This window comes from Panthera leo, chromosome B3, assembly GCF_018350215.1.
Source record: "Panthera leo isolate Ple1 chromosome B3, P.leo_Ple1_pat1.1, whole genome shotgun sequence".
Lineage (NCBI taxonomy): Eukaryota > Metazoa > Chordata > Mammalia > Carnivora > Felidae > Panthera > Panthera leo.
Window position 1 is genome coordinate 33,614,844 of NC_056684.1, and position 17,341 is coordinate 33,632,184.

At 47.4% G+C, this 17,341-nt stretch overlaps 1 protein-coding gene across 8 annotated transcripts in view; it reads left to right on the forward strand.

Moving 5' to 3' along the window:
- The first annotated feature begins 1,117 nt into the window (after positions 1-1,117).
- GRAMD2A (GRAM domain containing 2A) overlaps positions 1,118-17,341 on the forward strand; it is a 33,456-nt gene continuing 17,232 nt past the window's right edge. For 2 of the 8 annotated variants that reach the window (XM_042941505.1, XM_042941508.1), the window contains exon 1: positions 1,144-1,207. Coding sequence is in view for 1 of the 8 variants with exons in the window: in XM_042941509.1 (XP_042797443.1) it covers positions 1,167-1,207 (41 nt within the window). In the remaining 7 variants the exon portion in view is untranslated. Of the gene's footprint in view, positions 1,208-16,007; positions 16,047-17,341 lie in introns of those variants that run through there. The other 6 variants (XM_042941509.1, XM_042941507.1, XM_042941503.1 and 3 more) reach the window with 6 other exon arrangements.

Here is a 17,341-nt window from a genome sequence, read left to right on the forward strand (position 1 = left end):
GTGTGAGGGTGAAAATGGTAAGGGCCTTGCGCCCTGATGGTTGCTCCTGTGTGATGACCCAGGTCACCTGCCATCTTCTCTGCGGGATGCAGAGGTGCTGGGAAGGCAGTAGCTGTCGAGGATACAGGTTACCCCTTATCCTCAGGCACCCTGAGGAAGTGGTGGTAGCTGGGTTTCTAAAAACTGCAGCTGGGGACATTTTACTGGCTTATTTGGACCAAAGAGTAGACCAAAGGCAGCAACAAGGGCCCCTCCCTCCTGCTCTGGTGGGTAAACTGAGTGATGTGGCCATTGCCCTGCACCTCCCCTTATGTCTTGTGCAGCAGAGGCCTCTAATGTAAGGGTACTGTAGGGAGACACCAGCTACGGCTCCCAGTTTCCAGAATATTTACCTCTGGGTTCCCTTTGTCCCCTTCTGTTTGCCAATGTCTTACCCCCTTGACAAAGCACTGAGGGGTGGAGACGGGTTTGGAAATGGGACTGAATCTTATCTCTCCAGACCACTTCTAAGAACCAAGCCCTACCTAGTGGGAGGAGGGTAGGGTGCTGCAGGCCAGGTAAGATGGGATAGGGCTTTGGCCCCATTCCCAAGGCCCAGGTAACTGTCACATCGCCCCACTCTGTCTTGCTTCCCCACTTGATTTCTGGCCATCTTCAGTCCCTCCGTAGGACCCAACTCTGGGAAAAGCATGAAAGCTCCCTGACTGCCCCACTATGCGGTTCAAACAGTTCAAAATACCTCGTTCCCTACTCCTGTCCCTTAGCTGCTGTGGGGAGACGCTGAAACCTGCCCTGGAGCTCAGAGTCGGGAGGATTTGGAGGAGGTCGGGAGGAGGTTGCTGCAGAGGGCACCGAGCTCCGAGACGGGTAGGGCCGAAGAGGAAGAGCCTGGAGGGGACCCAAGGCCTGTGCTCTGAGGAGCAGAAGGTGCAAACCGAGGCCTGGCCCCCGAGACTTGCAGGTCGGGAAGTGGGAGCCTTAGAATCTGCGCAAAGCTCGCGGCGTTCAGGAGGGAGTAACGGCCAATGGGCGGGGCGGTCCCGCCCAACAGCCAATGGGCGGGCGGAGGCGGGCCCTCGGGGCGGAGGCGGGCCCTCGGGGCGGAGGCGGGCAGGCAGGCGCCGGATCTGGCCGCGCGGTCCCCGGCTCGCGCTGGAGGCGCCGCGATGACCGCTCTGAGCCGGGGTGAGGCCGCCGAGGCGGGCAGGTAAGGGGCTGGGGCCAGCGGGCTGGGCTCGGGGCTCCGGAGACCGCCGCGAGGGAACGCTTCCCCGCGGGGCGAAGCGGCCGTGGGGAGCCCCTGCTCCTGGGTGCCTTCTTCCCGCGGGGCAGGCACTTCCCGGCCACCGGAATTTGGGCTCCGCTCCCGAGCTGCGCTGCGCGGGCCCGGGCGCCTCCGGGGGGCTGCGAGGTGTTGGCTAGGGGACAGATGCCCCTGCTGTCTGCGCTCCGTACCTGGGGGATGAGCGAAGTCCCGGCGGCATCAGGATGGTGGAAGGCACCCTCCTTGGGACGCCTCTTACCGCGTCTCCGACACCACAGCTATTCATTCATTCGTGTGTTCGTTCATTCATTTACTCATTCATTCATTCCCCAGCCAGATCGATTCCCTAGTCCTGACTGCCCCTCACCCAAAGTCTGGTGCTTCCCTGCTGGCCCTCGGAGGGGTCAGCCTCTCTCCTTTCCCAGCCTGGTCTGCAATTGTAATGGCCCGAGGCGGCCCAGGCGGCAGCGTGGAGCTGTCCCAGCACGACTCGGCCGCACCCGTGCGCCAGGCGCGCTGGGGCCGGTCTCTTAGCCTGGAGATCTGATCCAAAGTCGCTTTGGGAGGAAGGAAAGTTCTTGGAGCTGGGGAAGGAGCAAGGAGGCTGGGCAGGCTGGGGATGGCGTTTCAGGTGACAGCAAGAATTGTGGCCTCTGCCCCTGGAGGTCTTGGGGTGCTGCGGGCTGAGATTATTTAGGGAAGACAGAGGCAGTGAATGAAGCTGTAAGTTCCTGCCCTTGCCCAGGTCCCAAGCCCCACAATCTGAGCTCTGGAGGACAGTCTGCTAGCTGGCCAGCTAGCAATGGGGAAGGTAGGGTGAATGTGTGAATCCTGTGCCCACCCCACACAGATTTTTGGAACTGGCTGAATACTTTGGGGCTCCCTCCGTCCTGTTTTCAACCTCTGTTTTCAGAGGTTGATGCGTCTCTACCCAGCTGTAATTTGCCCTTATTTGCTTTGCTGTCTCCCCTGTCCTCGTGATTGTTTAAGGGTGCCCCATCCCTGCAGGGATCAGGTTCCTAGAGAATAAGAGAGCGCCCTGACAATCTGTGATGTCTTTGTCCCATGTACACCTCTAGCTGGCTCTGAAGTCCAGCTTCTTTCAAAGATTTGTGGGGTTGCAGGGAGAGGTGGAGTAGAGGGTGTCCCTCCCACCCTGCAGTGAGGGGCCAATATACCTCCCTCCACAGTCCTCTGATTATGGTGGCTAGAATCCAGTCCATGCTGACAGACACTCTTAGGTTTGAGGTTACAGTTCAACAAGGCCACATAAGCAGTGAGCATCTCTGGAGCAAATGGGCAGGTCTGGGAGCAAAGCTGACAGACGCTGCCACTGAGCTTCAGGAGAGTTTCTGTTGGGACCAAATCCAAGCTCTTCCTGACTTGCCTTAGGGAGAAATTTCTGAATACCCTAGAGGCAACAGCCTGGGCCCGATCCACGCCTTGATGTTGCAGGTTACTTTCAAGTTTCTGAACTTGGGCAAGTCCTCAAAAGGCTTAATGCAGACCAGAAAGACCTGTGTGCCAATTCATCCACCTAAGACAACCAACCTGAGGTTGAAAGTCAGCAGTACCTGAGACGGGTTTATGCCAGCCATCCTCCCTGAAGCTCTTCCCAGTGCCTACTTGGGTGGCTCCACCCCATCCTTAACCTGGTTAAGCTGTAGTTTTGGCCCCTGAATGCCATATTTATCAGACCAGCATGAAGACTCTTGCTCTGGGAATCAGAAGTGAGTTCTAAGCCTCATGCTGTTCCTATTTTGCTAATACTTGGGGAAAAGTCAGACCCCTTCTCTGGGTCTGCTTTGCTATCATCATAAGGTCAGGAGATTGGACTGTAGGCTCCCTGAGGGCCTTCTCTATGCTGTCATTCAGTGGTTCTGCTAATTAACCTCAATTTCCCCTCAATTTCCGGAGGTATTTTATGTCTTCACATAATTTCTTCTTTGCTATGACTACCTATGGAGCATGTGACTCTTGATCTCAGTCATGAGTTTAAGCCCCATGTTGGGCTTAGAACTTACTTAATAAACACACACACACACACACATACACACATACACACACACACACACACACACACACACACACACACACACGCGAGAGCCCATGAAATAAAAAATGGTACAGCATTCCACTTTGTTGTCCTGTGTCTGAGTTTGGACACCAGAAAATAACTTGCTTTTCTCTTTTCTTAAAAAGTGAAAATAAGCCCTACAATTCTGCAGCCATCTCTGGTGCCAAGTGTAAGTTTGGCATGAAGTCAGGCTTGGCCACTGTGCTGCTATTCACCTGGGTTGCAGGGCATCAAGCTGTCACCACCTGTTATCACCAACCTTTGAAGCTTTGATTAATCCCCCAAGTATTTACTAATATGGGAAAGGAAGGAGGAGGGGAGGGCAGAAGCCCCTGGGAATGGAGCTTCCTATTTGATAAGAAGTAACTACGCCCCCTTCCCTGCATACCCCCCCCACACACACACCCCAAGGAGTACCTGCCTGCTACAGCACAGATTCCAGAAGGAAGGCTTTTTTCCCTAAGAATATAAGCCTCTACAGGGTACACTGGTTCCTCCCTTCTCTCTACCACAGCTAAACATTTTTATTGGTTTAGAAATGCTTGGTCATAAATTAGGACTGGAATTTTAATAACCCATGGAGGTTAGGGCACCTGGGTGGTTCAGTCGGTTAAGCAGCCAACTCTTGATTTGGGCTCAGGTCATGATCTCACAGTTGGTAGGATTGAAACCCTGCATTGGGCTCTGTGCTGACAGCAAGGATCCTGCTTGGGATTCTCTCTTTCCTTCTCTCTCCACCTCTCCCATGCTCGCTCTTTCTCAAAATAAATAAATAAATAAACCCTAAAAAAATCCTATTAATAACCCACGGAGGTTATTAATATACTCTTCAAGTCCTAGTCCTAAAAGAGTGTTTCCTTGTGGGCTACCTGGGTGGCTCAGTCAGTTGAGCGTTCAACTCTTGATTTCTGCTCAGATCATGGCTCAGGTCATGATCCCAGGGTTGTGGGATCCAGCCCCACATCGAGCTCCTGGCTGAGCATGGACCCTGCTTGGGATTCTCTCTTTCTGCTCCTCCTCCCCACTCACACACTCACTCTCTCTCTCCATCTCTCTCTCTCTCTCTCTCTCTCTCTCAAAGAAATAAAATGAAAACAAAACAAAACAAACAGTGTTCCCTAATATCCACTGGAAAATCACATAGTGAATTTTTAATTTAATTTTATATTTTGTATTTTGTGGGGTTTTTTGATATAATTTATTGTCAAATCGGCTTATATATAATACCCAGTGCTCATCCCAACAAGTGCCCTCCTCAATGCCCAACACCCATTTTCCCCTCTCCTCCACCCTCCATCAACCCTCAGTTTGTTCTCTGTATTTAAGAGTCTCTTATGATTTGCCACATAGTGAATTGTTTTTAACAGATGTCAATTTCTGGTTGGCACTATTTCTTTTTTAATCTGAACTAAGAAGCACATAAAGAATTAGTTTAAATCAAACATGAATTTCTTTGCCTCCTAACGGGTTGACATGGCACATCAATGGTATATTAAATAATTGTCAAAATCGTACTGTATGTCATTTCATTGGCATCCCTTTTGTCTCTGACTTAGGGTCGGAGCAGCAGTGTGGGTAGTATGCCTGAGCAAATAACTGTAACCAATTATACAGATTTTTTTTCTCTCTTCTGTAGAAAAAAGTTTAAATATTTCTACTATGTGTTAACATTAATTGGATTACTCAAAACTTGCCCATACCAACCCAGGCCACACAAAATGCTATTTAAAAATAGTTATATATATATTATATATATAATATATATATAATATATATAAAATATATATATTATATATATATTATATATAATATATATAATATATATATTTTATATATAATATATATAATATATATAAAATATATATATACTTTATATATATAAAATATATATTATATATATAATATATATATTTTATATATACATTATATATATAAAATATATACTTTATATATATAATATATATATTATATATATTATATATATATTATATATATATAATATATATATTATATATATATAATATATATATATTATATATATTATATATATATATAATATATATAAGGGACACGCCCATCACCCAGCTTCAACAATTAACCAGGTTATGGGGCAACCTTATTTCATTATTTCATATATACCTTTCCCCTCTCTCACTCCTAGATTATTTTGAAGCAAATCTAAGATATTATTTCATCTACAACTGTTTCAGTGTGTATCTATAAAAGATAAACCCTTTAAAAAATATAACTATAGGGGCGCACCTGGGTGGCTCAGTGAACTGAGTGACTGACTCTTCATTTTGGCTCAGGTCATGATCTCACAATTTGTGAGATTGAGCTCCGTGTCTGGTTTTGTGCTGATAGTGTGAGGCCTGCTTGGGATTTTCTCTCTCTCTCTCTCTCTCTCTCTCTCTGTCTCAAAATAAATAGATAAACTTAATATATATGAGATATATATATATATATATATATATATATATATATATTTTTTTTTTTTTTTTTTTTTTTTTTTTTTGAGAGAGAGAGAGAGAGGCAGAGGGAGAGAGAGAGAATCCCAAGCACACTTCATGCTCAGTGAGGAGCCCGATGTGGGGCTCAATCCCATGACCCTGGGATCATGACCTGAGCCAAAATCAAGAGTTGGTCGCTCAACCAACTGAGCCACCCAGATGCCCCAGAGTCTATATTTTCAACACATTTTGGTGCTGATCAAACTAAAGTTACGTTGCCTATCATTTTGAAAATCATAGGCTACATTAAAAATGTAATAAAAGTGAAATGCTGTCTTTCCAGAAACATGTCCCTTTGTTCAGACACAACAATTTTGCCCCAAACCCCAGGAATTCACAGACCCTCCCTGCAAGCCTTGCCTGGAATCCAGGATCCATTAGACTGTCACTGGGGCCCATAATGATGGAAGAAGACTTGGGAGGACTAGAAATAACCATTTTGCCCCATATGAATGTAGCAAGTAGGGACAGCTAATGGGTCTTGTAATATGAGACCCAGGAGAAGAGAGGTCAGGAGTGGTCATGGCATAGTCTCTGCCCTGGTCACACCTACAGTGGAGATCTAGTTTTACCAAACTAAGATGACAAAGGTCTGTTCCTTGGTGAAGGATCACTTGTTAGAATGAGGACCATTTGGGTGTTGAAAAGAACTTTCCAGCAGAACTTTCTGCATGACACGCCTGATGGATGATATTCACATGTAGGTACACATTTTTAAATTCCTTGTGCCTGATTGCAACTTTACCTTTTTTTTTTTTTAAATTTTTTTTTAACATTTATTTATTTTTGAGACAGAGAGAGACAGAGCATGAACGGGGGAGGGGCAGAGAGAGAGGGAGACACAGAATCCGAAGCAGGCTCCAGGCTGTGAGCCATCAGCCCAGAGCCTGACGCGGGGCTCGAACCCACGGACTGCGAGATCGCGACCTGAGCTGAAGTCGGATGCTCAACCGACTGAGCCACCCAGGCGCCCCACCTTTTTTTTTTTACTCACTGGACTATTTATTTCCTTATACCCAGTTTCTTGATATGGGTAACACTGAATAGTTTTCTTTTTTCTTTTAAGTCATTCCCAGATATGTAGTCACTGTGATAGAATGATAGGAAGGGGCTGAGCCAAAGACCTGGATTCAAATCCTTTCTCCACTGCTGAATTACTACTGGTTCTGAGCCTCCCTGTCTTCATCCATAAAACAGAGTCATATCTGGCCCACTTCAAATGTTCTCAGGCTGTGTAATGGCCTGAGACACAGTAGGTTCTCACCAAAAATTAGTTTCTCTGCAATGCTTCCAGCTTTGAGAATCTGAGACCACACCTCTGATGATCCAGTCCCAGCTTTGAGAAATCTTGGTCTGTTTTCCTTTTAAAAAATTTTTTTTAAACATTTATTTATTTTTGAGACAGAGAGAGAGAGAGAGAGCATGAACAGAGAAAGAGGGAGACACAGAATCTGAAACAGGCTCCAGGCTCCGAGCTGTTAGCACAGAGCCCGACACGGGGCTCGAACCCACAGATCGCGAGATCATGACCTGAGCCGAAATCGGACGCTTAACCGACTGAGCCACCCAGGCGCCCCTCTGTTTTCCTTTTAAAGGTGCAAACTTTATTTTTCTGAAATGAACTTTATACTTGGTGATAATTGTAGATTCACATGGTCTCATGTACCTTTCACCAATTTCTTCCAGTGGTAACTTCCTGCATAACAAGAGCACCATAACACAACCAGAAAACTGACATTGACAGAACCCATTGGCCTTATTCAGATTTCACCAGTTTTACATGCACTCGTGCGTGTGTGTGCGTTTAGTTTTGTGCAGTTTTATCACATGTGGGGATTTGGCAAAGTTCATTTTTAACATTTATTTATTTTTGAGAGAGACCGAGATAGTGTGAGCGGGGGAGGGGCAGAGAGAGAGGAAGACACAGAATCTGAAGCAGGCTCCAGGATTGAGCTGTCAGCACAGGGCCTGACGTGGAACTTGAACCCATGAGCTGTGAGATCGTGACCTGAGCTGAAGTTGGACACTCAACCAACTGAGCCACCCAGGTGATCCTAATAAGTAAGTTTTTAAAAGTATATTTATTTTGAGAGAGAGGGGGAGGGGGGAGGGGCAGAGAGAGAGGGAAAGAGAGAATCCCAAGCAGGTTCCATGCTGTCAGCGCAGAGCCCAACAGGGGGCTCAGTCTCACAAACTGAGATCATGACCTGAGTCAAAATTAAGAGACAGACATTTAACTGACTGAGCCTCCCAGGCACCCCAATAAATAAGTTTTAATAAATAACTGGATAAATATCATTTTTAAGGGGTGCCTGGGTAGCTCAGTCAGTTAAGTGTCTGACTCTTGGTTTTGGCTCAGGCCATGCCCTCGTGGTTGGTGGGTTCAAGCAACAAGTCAGGCTCCAAGGTGACGGCACCGAGCCTGCCTGGGACTCTCTCTCTCTCCCTCTCTCTCTCTGCTCCTCCTTCCACTGGTGCGCTTGCACTTTCTCTCTCAAAATAAATAAATAAACTTAAAAAAAAAAAACATTTTAATTGTCACATAGCCTTCCCTTCCATGAATAAACCACAATTTCTTCATGCCCTATTGTTTTTTTCCTCTAACTACACTTCATTGAACATTCTTATACATTTAAATTTGTGTCCAGTTATTTCCTAAGAGTAAATTGTTAGAGGTGGAGTTTATGGGTCTGACGGGTATCTACTTATAAATGTATGTACCTTTTCTTTTATTGGTGTAGAAAATATTTGGATGTTTAATCTTGGAATTTATTTTTGTGAATTGTGTAAGATAGCCAATTGCCCCAATACCATTTATTGGACAATCCATTCTTACTTACTTGAAATACCTTCTTTATCATGTAGTAAATCCTTAGATACCCATAGATCATGTTCTGGACTCCCTGGTAGGACTCTCTGTTGGGATCTGTTAATCTTTCCTAAGCCAGTAAAAGCATGGTATTTTGATTGCTCTAGCTTTGTAGTTTCTTCTGACATCTGGTAAGGCAAGCCCTTGCATTAAATTTGAGATAAATTAGCTTCTTTAAAACTTTGAATCTTCCCACTCAAGAACATTTATTCGAGTCTCCTTTTTTTTTTTTTTCTTCGTGCAAGTCTTCTTTTACGTCATTCAAAAAAGTGTTTGTTGTTTTCTTCTCCTGGACTTTCTACATTTTAAAAGTTATTTTGGGGGCACCTGAGTGGCTCAGTCAGTTAAGCATCAGACTTCAGCTCAGGTCATGATCTTGTGGTCAGTGGGTTCGAGCCCCACTTCGGGCTCTGTGCTGACAGCTCAGAGCCTGGAGCTTTGGATTCTGTGTCCCCCTCTTTCCTCTCTGCCATTCCCCTGTTCATGCTCTGTCTCTGTCTCAAAAATAAATAAAGATTAAAAAATAAATAAAAGTTTATTCTTGGGTTTGTTTTTTTTTTTTAATGTTTATTTTTGAGAGACAGAGAGAGACAGCAAGAGCAGGAGAGGGCAGAGAGAGAGAGTGGGAGACCCAGAATCGGAAGCAGGCTCCAGGCTCAGAGCTGTCAGCACAGAGCCCAATGAGGGGCTTGAACTCACGAACCATAAGATCATAACCTGAGCCGAAGTCGGACGCTCAACCGACTGAGCCACCCAGGCACCCCTTGGGTTTTTTTGTTGTTGTTGTTACATTTATTTATTTTTGAGAAACAGTGAGACAAAGCATGAGCGGGGGAGGGGCAGAGAGAGAAGGAGACACAGGATCTGAAGCAGGCTCCAGGCTCTGAGCAAGCGGTCAGCACAGAGCCTGATGCAGGGCTCGAACCCACGAACTGGGAGATCATGACCTGAGCCAAAGTTGGACACTCAACCGACTGAGCCACCCAGGTGCCCCTATTCTTGGGTATTTTATTTTATATATATATATATATATATATATATATATATATATATATATGGTAGGTCTACAGAGAAATGATTGACTTTTATGTTCATCCTGTAATAATGGATAGAATAATAAACTCCATAAGAGTTCAGTATGTGTCTATTCCCACCACAGCTCTGCCTGGTCCAGCCCCCAAGTATAAGAATATCTGGGCCACTTTCTTATGTTTTTTTTTTTTTTTTTTTTTTTTTTTTTTTTCAGTTGATTACATGTCCTCAAGACAGTTTATCTTACCATCTTTCAAATAAAAATTCTCTCTTTTTGAGGGGGGGCGACTGGCTGGCCAAGTGGGTGGAGCATGAAAGTCTTGATTTCCAGATGGTGAGTTCAACCCCACGTTGGGCGGAGAGTTTATTTAAAAAATAAAAAAAATTAAATAAAAATTAAATTCTTTTTAGTGTCCAAACCTTTTCTTATGTTTTCTTGCCTTTGTGCAATGGCTAGGACCTCCAGAACACTGTTGAATAATAGGGGCGAGAGCAGGCATTCCTAGGGGGTTTCCACCAGTTAGACAATCTGAAGTTCTCCCTAGAGGAAGAGGTCCCAGGACCCAGCAAGCTCCTTAAGACTAGGTCATCGCTCAGGAATCCCACTTAGCGGCAGCACAGCCGAGTTGTTCAGAGCCCGCAGCGGGGCACCAGCCAGACCCCGCTTCGGAGCGTCCCAAATCCAGGCCAGCGGCCGAGTTTCGTCGCGGTCACCGACCCAAGAGGGGGATCTCGGGTGGGCCGCTGGATCCTTTGACAGGGAGGCCAGGAGGTGCCGGCGCAGCGGCTGCACTCCCGGCAGCGCCCCCCGGTCGGTGTAAGCGTTTGCTCTTACGCCCAAGGGCCCATCAGCTCCCTCAAAAGTTGGGTCTGGCCGGCAGGCGGGGTCTCTGGCGCCAGGCCGCCGCCGTGGGGAGCTGGCGCGAAGTGCGGGGCTGGAATTCTGGGTGTGGCTGCCCTCCCGCGGCGCCGGGTGACCCTGGGCCTCTCAGCTCTTGCTGAGGCAGGCGCCGTAATGGACCAGTGGTTCTCGCCTGGGGTGGAGGAGCAGCAGGTGAGGGTGCTGGGGAGGGGTGGACCCGGGAGGAAGGTTGCGGGCCACGGCAGCCCCCCTCCCCCCAGGGCACCAGGATGGGGGATGTGCAATCCCTTCTCCTCCCCTCCTCCAGCGTCTCTGCCGTCTTTCACTGGTGGGAAGGCGGGATCTGACCTGTGCGGAACAACATCCTCACTTGTAGTCACAGGCCTGTCCTCACGCTACATCCCTAGGATGCAGTCACCACCCTGGGAGGGAGGGAGGAAGGAGGAGCAGGCCTTTAGCACCCGAGTCCGGATTCATACCCCCCTACCCCGCCAAGATTGTCCCTGGCTGGAGTTACCTATCTTGTCCTCGGCTGCTGAAGTGACTGCCTTCACTCTTCCTCCTCCTTGCCTCTCAGCAAACTTCACAGATTCCCATTCCTCCTTTTGAAACAACACTCCTGCGGCCTCCACTGACAGCCTCCATCCCTGGCTTTCTTTCTACCTCTTGGCTCACTCTCTCCTAGTCTCCTCCTCCCGGGGACACTCTCTTCCACACAGTGGAAGTGTTGTGCTTCTTCAGATCCCAGATTTATCTCCTCCCTCTCCCCCTCCTTGAGATGCAATTCCCATGCCATAAAATTCATGCTTTTAAAGTGTACAATTCAGTGGCTTTTAATGTGTTCACCAAGTTGTGCAGCCATCACCACTGTCTAATTCCAGAACAGTCTCATCACTCCAAAAAGAAACCCTGTGCACATTAGTCACTTCCCATTTCCCCTTCCCCCGGCACCTTGGCAACCACTAATCTACTTTCTGTTTCTATGGATTTGTCAGTTCTCGACATTTCCCGTACATGGACTCATAACAGTACGTGGACTTTTGTAACCGGCTTCTTTCACTTAGCAGAATGTTTTCAAGGTTCATTCAGATTGCAGCTTGTATCGATACTTCACTCCTTTTTATGGCTCCATAATATTCCATTGTGTGGCTCTGCCACAGTTTATCTGTTCATCAGTTGATGGGTATTTGGGTTGTTTCTATCTTTTGGCTAATTATCATAACGCTGTGAGCATTCTTGTATGAGATTTTGTGTGGACATGTTTTCAGTTCTCTCAGGGTGTATACCTGGGAGTGCTATAGTAACTCTGTGGTTAACCATTTGAGGAACCACCAAACTGTTTTCCAAAGCCGCTGTTCCATTTCACATTCCCACCAGCAACATATGAGGGTTCCGATTTCTCCACATCCTCACCAGCATCTAATATCGACTATGATCTCCTAGTGTGTGTGAGGTGGTATCTAATTGTGGTCTTGATTTTGCATTTCCCTGATGGCTAAGGATGTTGAGCATCTTTTCATGTACTTTTTCGTCATTTGACATCACCTTTGGAAAAATGTTTATTCAAATATTTGCCCATTTTTAGTTGGGTTATTTGTCTTTATTGTTCAGTTTTAAGAGTTCTTTTTTAAAAAATTTATTTTAATTGTGGTCAAGAAAAGCACATAAGATTTACCATCTTAACCGTTTGTAAATGCATTTGTGCAGTTCAGTAGGTGTTAAGCATATTCATATTGTTGTGCAACCAGTCTCCAGAACTTTTTCATCTTGCAAAACTGAGATACCCATTAAATACCTCTCCATCTTCCCCTCTCTCCAGCCCCTGGCAACCACCATTCCGCTTCCTGTTTCTTGGATTTCGATACTCTAGATACTTCATATAAGTGGAATCATATAGTTTTGTCTTTGGTAACTGGCTTATGTCACTTAGTATAATATTTTCAAGATTGTAGGAGTTATTTAATTTTCTGGATATTAGTCACTTATCAGATACATGACCTGCAAATGTTTTCTCCTATTCTGTGGGTTGTCTTCACTTTCTTGGTATCATTAGCTGCACAAAATTTTGCAGTTTTGGTGAGGCTCAATTTATCTTTTCTTCTGTCTTCTGCTTTCTGTGTTATATCTTAGGAAAAGGTTGCCTAATCAAAGAACACAAAGATTTACACTTGTTTTCTTTTTTTTTTTTTAAATGTTTTAATTTATTTTTGAGAGAGAAACACAGAGTGCAAGTGGGGGAGGGGCAGAGAGAGAGGGAGACATTAAAAGTCTGTGTTAGCTCTAACATTTTTGAGCTTATTTTTATATATGCTGTGCAATAGGGGTCCATGTTAATTCTTTTGCATGTGAATATCCAGTTGTCCCAGCACCGTTTGTTGAAGAGACTAATTTTTCTCCTATTGACTTGGTTTTGGCACCCTTGTTGATTCTCTTCTTTGTGTATCCACTTTCCCTGGGGGATCTTGTATTCATTCATGGGCCGATAACTCAGGAATTTATCCCTTTAGTCTTGACCTTTCTCCTGAGCTCCTTACTCACGTATAGCTTGACATCTTCACTTAAATGTTTCTCACACATCTTCAAGACTGAACTCATGATTGTTTCCTTCAAATATGCTCTTTTTACAATATGTTTTTCCCTGTTTCATCTTAGCAAGGCAGAGTAGTATTCTACTTGCTTAAGCCAGAAATCTACAGTAATATTTGGCACTTTTTCCCTTATACCCCATATCCAATGGATCACCAAGTCAGGTTGATTTTTATTCAGAAATATATATCCTGAATCCATCCCTGGCCCTCCATCACCACTGCCACCAAGTCTGAGACATCATCTCTCTGCTGGAATACAGTCTGCTAGCTGATTTGTCTCCACGGAAAATTTTCAACATATACAAAAGAGGAGAGATTGCAGGGTGGGTACCCATGTATCCATCACCCAGCTACAATACCCATCAACAGAAGATTGCCCCTCTTTCATCAATATTCACCTCTACTCCCCCTTTCCCACCTCCTTTGGGTTACTTTGAAGCAAATCTGTGTGTCAGAGTGACTTTTTTTTTTTAATTTAAGTAATCTCTGCACCCTACGTGGGGCTCAGACTCACCACCCTGAGATCAACAGTCACGTGTTCTTCTGACTTATCCAGCCAGGTGCCCCTCAGAGTGATTGTTTAAGATACAAAGTTGATTGTGTATTTCCCCATTTAAATCCCTTTATTGATTCCCTGTTGCTTTTAAGAAAATAATAGAAACCCTTACTGGGGTCCACAGGACCCTGCATGATCTAGCCCTGCCACCCTCTCCAGCTTCATTGCTCATCACTTCAGTACTTCCACCCTCCAGACACAAAGGCTCTGTTTATGTTCCTCATACATGTTACACACCTCTGGCCTCAGGGCCTTTGCACATCCATCATAAACCCTCTACAATGACCCCTCTGTCACTCTCTCATTTTGGCTATCAGCTCAAAATGCTACTGCTTCTTAGGGAAATCTTCCCTGTTTTCCACAATTGAGTCTGGACTCCCTGATAGAGGTCCTCTTAGGACGCTGTGCCCTCCTTTTATAGCATATATTACACAGTTATAATTATGTATTGATTTATGTAAATATTTGCTTCATGTCTGCCTCTCCCACCAGGCATTTTGGGGATAGTAGCTTGCCTTATCCCTCTTAGTATACACAGCACTTACACAGAACTGAGCGAATAGCAGACATTTAATTGATGTTTGTAGGAGTGAGGCAGAGAGGCTGGTGGCCTTTGAGGACTGTTATCCTGCCAGCCTCTCCTAGGATAGGGGTTCTTCTGATCACAGAAGGGTCAGTGGCCATTTGCAGTTCACCCAGTTCCTGGCTCTGCTTTGTTTTTCCCTCAGACAACATTTGCTTGCCTTCCTGGGGTGAGGCTTTATCGCCCTTTTGTAGAGAGTAACTAGGTCCAGAGATAGAGTGTGTCTTCTCCAAGGCCCCTCAACAGTGAGAGGTACTTCTAGGCCTGCCTCTCTGTCTTCCTGCCCCCAAACCCAGGCTCTTTCAGGACCCTAAGTCTCCTTCAAACCTGCCTGTGTCCTGAGGAGAGCCTGGAGGATGCACAAAGCCAGAGGGATTCTGAGGTGGCTGTGAGGATGGTTGGAATGGGGTGCGTTGGATGGCATCCATGGATGGACAGAGCAGACTTGTCCCAAGGATAGCCACGCCCCCTGGCAGCCTTGAGTGGGGGCGTCTGAGCAGCTGAGGCTGCCTGTGGGCCCTCCCACAGCAAGCCCGGCGGAGGGTGGCCACCAGGAGCACAGGGGTGCTCTGTTTCTTAATGAATGCAAGTCTGTTTTTAGACCTGAATGACCAGCTTCTTGTCTGGAAATGGCCAGGCCCTAACTGGCTGGCCCAGAAAAAGTGGTCTGTGACCAGGTCCAGGGATGCCAGCTCAAACAGATGCTGCTGTAGCAGTGGGCACTATGGGATGAGGCCAGCTACAGGCAGATTACTCTCTGCAGAACCAGCTGCTTGCTCCATGGTGGCCTGGGTTTCATGAGAAATCCTGGACATCCCCAGGAGCAAAGCTTCCGTGTTTTAGCTGTTTGTCCCGTATGTCTCCCTGGTGACTGTTCTTACTCTGTAGGCCTTTGAGCTCTGGCCAGGAAGGGGGCAGCAACTCCTGGCCTCAAAGCCTTGGTGGAAGGAGGGTGGGGGAGGGATGCTGAACAGGGTTGGGCCTGAGTTGTGAGAGAGCCTCCAGCACTGCCCCCCAACCCCCTCTCCCCAGCCCCCCCCCCCCCCCGGGTGGGAGCAGTTATTGGGTGTGGCACAGGTGCAAAGAGGGCCCTGCCCATGGAGGCTCTCTGGCTGAAGTCCCAAGGAAAAGATTCAGTCATGCAGAACATGTGTGGAGCTTCAGGGTGCAGTTTGGGGCCTGGCAGTGCACCGTCTCTGCAGCTACACCTCTCGACATCCTTCAAGGGACATGACGGGATGCAGAGCTCTTAGTGGGGCTGGCAGGGGGTTGGAGGCTCAGTGGACAAGGCTGTGAGGACCGGTCCCCTCCTTGGGGCTAGGCCATGACCTCTCAGATCCCCACAGCAGCCCTGAAGATTTTCAGGTCAACAAGGGGATTTTCCCCATTTTATAAGGGAGCAGACCCAGAGGAAGGGGACTGGAGGCCACCTAGGAGGTCAAGGGCAGCCAGAAGCAAACTCAAGTGACTTGCTCTCACTCCAGCTCTTGTGTTTATGTTCCAAGGTCCCAGTGTGGCTGAACAAACTACACAAAGGAGCTTTTCAGCAGGGAGTGTTTGTTTATTCAGTACACAGATATTGAGCACTTACTGTATGCCTGAAGCTGTGTGTGGCCCCAGGGTGAGAGATGAATAAGAAAGATAGTCTAGTGGGGAGACAACCACATAAACAGGTGATACAACAGTGAAGATATCTGAGCAGACGGTGAGTAGAGACAAGGTGGGAGGGGTCTGCTCTCCCAGCCTACCAGCTGGCTAGGCTTCAGGGAAGTGTTGGGGGATGAGAGAGAGAGGGTCTCCATCTTGGGCAGGAGCAGGTTAGCTAAGCAGGACCCAGGCAGAGCTGGGAGGGCAGCTCATTAGCACTCCTCCTGAATGCCCAAGAGGAGTCAGCCTGAGCACTTTGATCCTGAATTCCATCCCTGTAAGGACCTGGGCCTTTCTAGTGTGCTGGGAGAGCCCACACCATGGGGGAGAGTTCTAGGAGCAGGGGAGAGTGGGATTGGAGCCCTTTAACAATTTAACCTCTAATTAGGGCTTGGCTAACTAGCTCTGGGCTCCACAGAGAGACCTGGGCAGTGGGCAGCATCTTGGCTGCCAAGAGTGGGAGATAGAGCCAGCCTTGCTCTCGGCCCTCCCAGCTCCCACTGGGTGGAGGGCCCAGAGGGTTCTGAGATCCCTGTAGGTAGGAGTTCTTGTAGGCACCAGAGCTCAAAGGGGTCCTTGTTCAGGCTGGATGCAGCCACCTCCAGAGGGCTATGCTAGCTCATATCTCCTCCTGAACAACTAGCTCTCCCAGTTTGTTTGGTTCTTTGAGCAGAGAAGATAAAGGCTTGGAGAGGGGTGGGAGGGTGGGAAGGGTTCTGGTCTAGGGAATCCTACTTCTCAGAGGGGCCCCTGCATGGCCATCTCAGCCCAAGAGACCCCCTTCAGTCTCCCCTTTTCCCTGTCTACTGGAGAAGCTTCAGGAGAGGCAGTGCTGGGGCACTGGCTGCAGAAGTGAAAATTAATGGGCTGAAAGGGGGGCAGACCTTCTTTGCTCTCTCCCAGCCCATGCACCCCTGCTGGTCTCTGCTCTCTGCTCCCTTTTCCCTTGTTCTAGACCCAGCTCCAGGGGCACCCGGAGGTTCTGCTCCAGGGTCCCTGCAGTATACCTCCCTCCTGCCTGTTTACTGCCTCTGGCTGCACACCTCCTATCTCTTATGTCCCCATTGGGATCCATTAGAAATGGAATCGTATGGGCCAAAGTTCATCTTTTCCTCCAAAGAGGCTGCTGGTCAGCTTACAGATGGCTTTGTGTGGGTCTAGAGCACACCATGGTTCTGCTGGTGGCAGCCAGGGTCATTTGGTACAGACTGTGGCATCTTGGGAAGCAGGATGCCTGGCCCTCCACATCCCCTTTCATTTCAAAGCTGCCACAGTGAGTAAAAGGGAACTAAGCACATTGCTGACCCAGGTGTTCTCAGACCTGCCCGTGGGAGGCAGGGTTTGTGCCTGCGC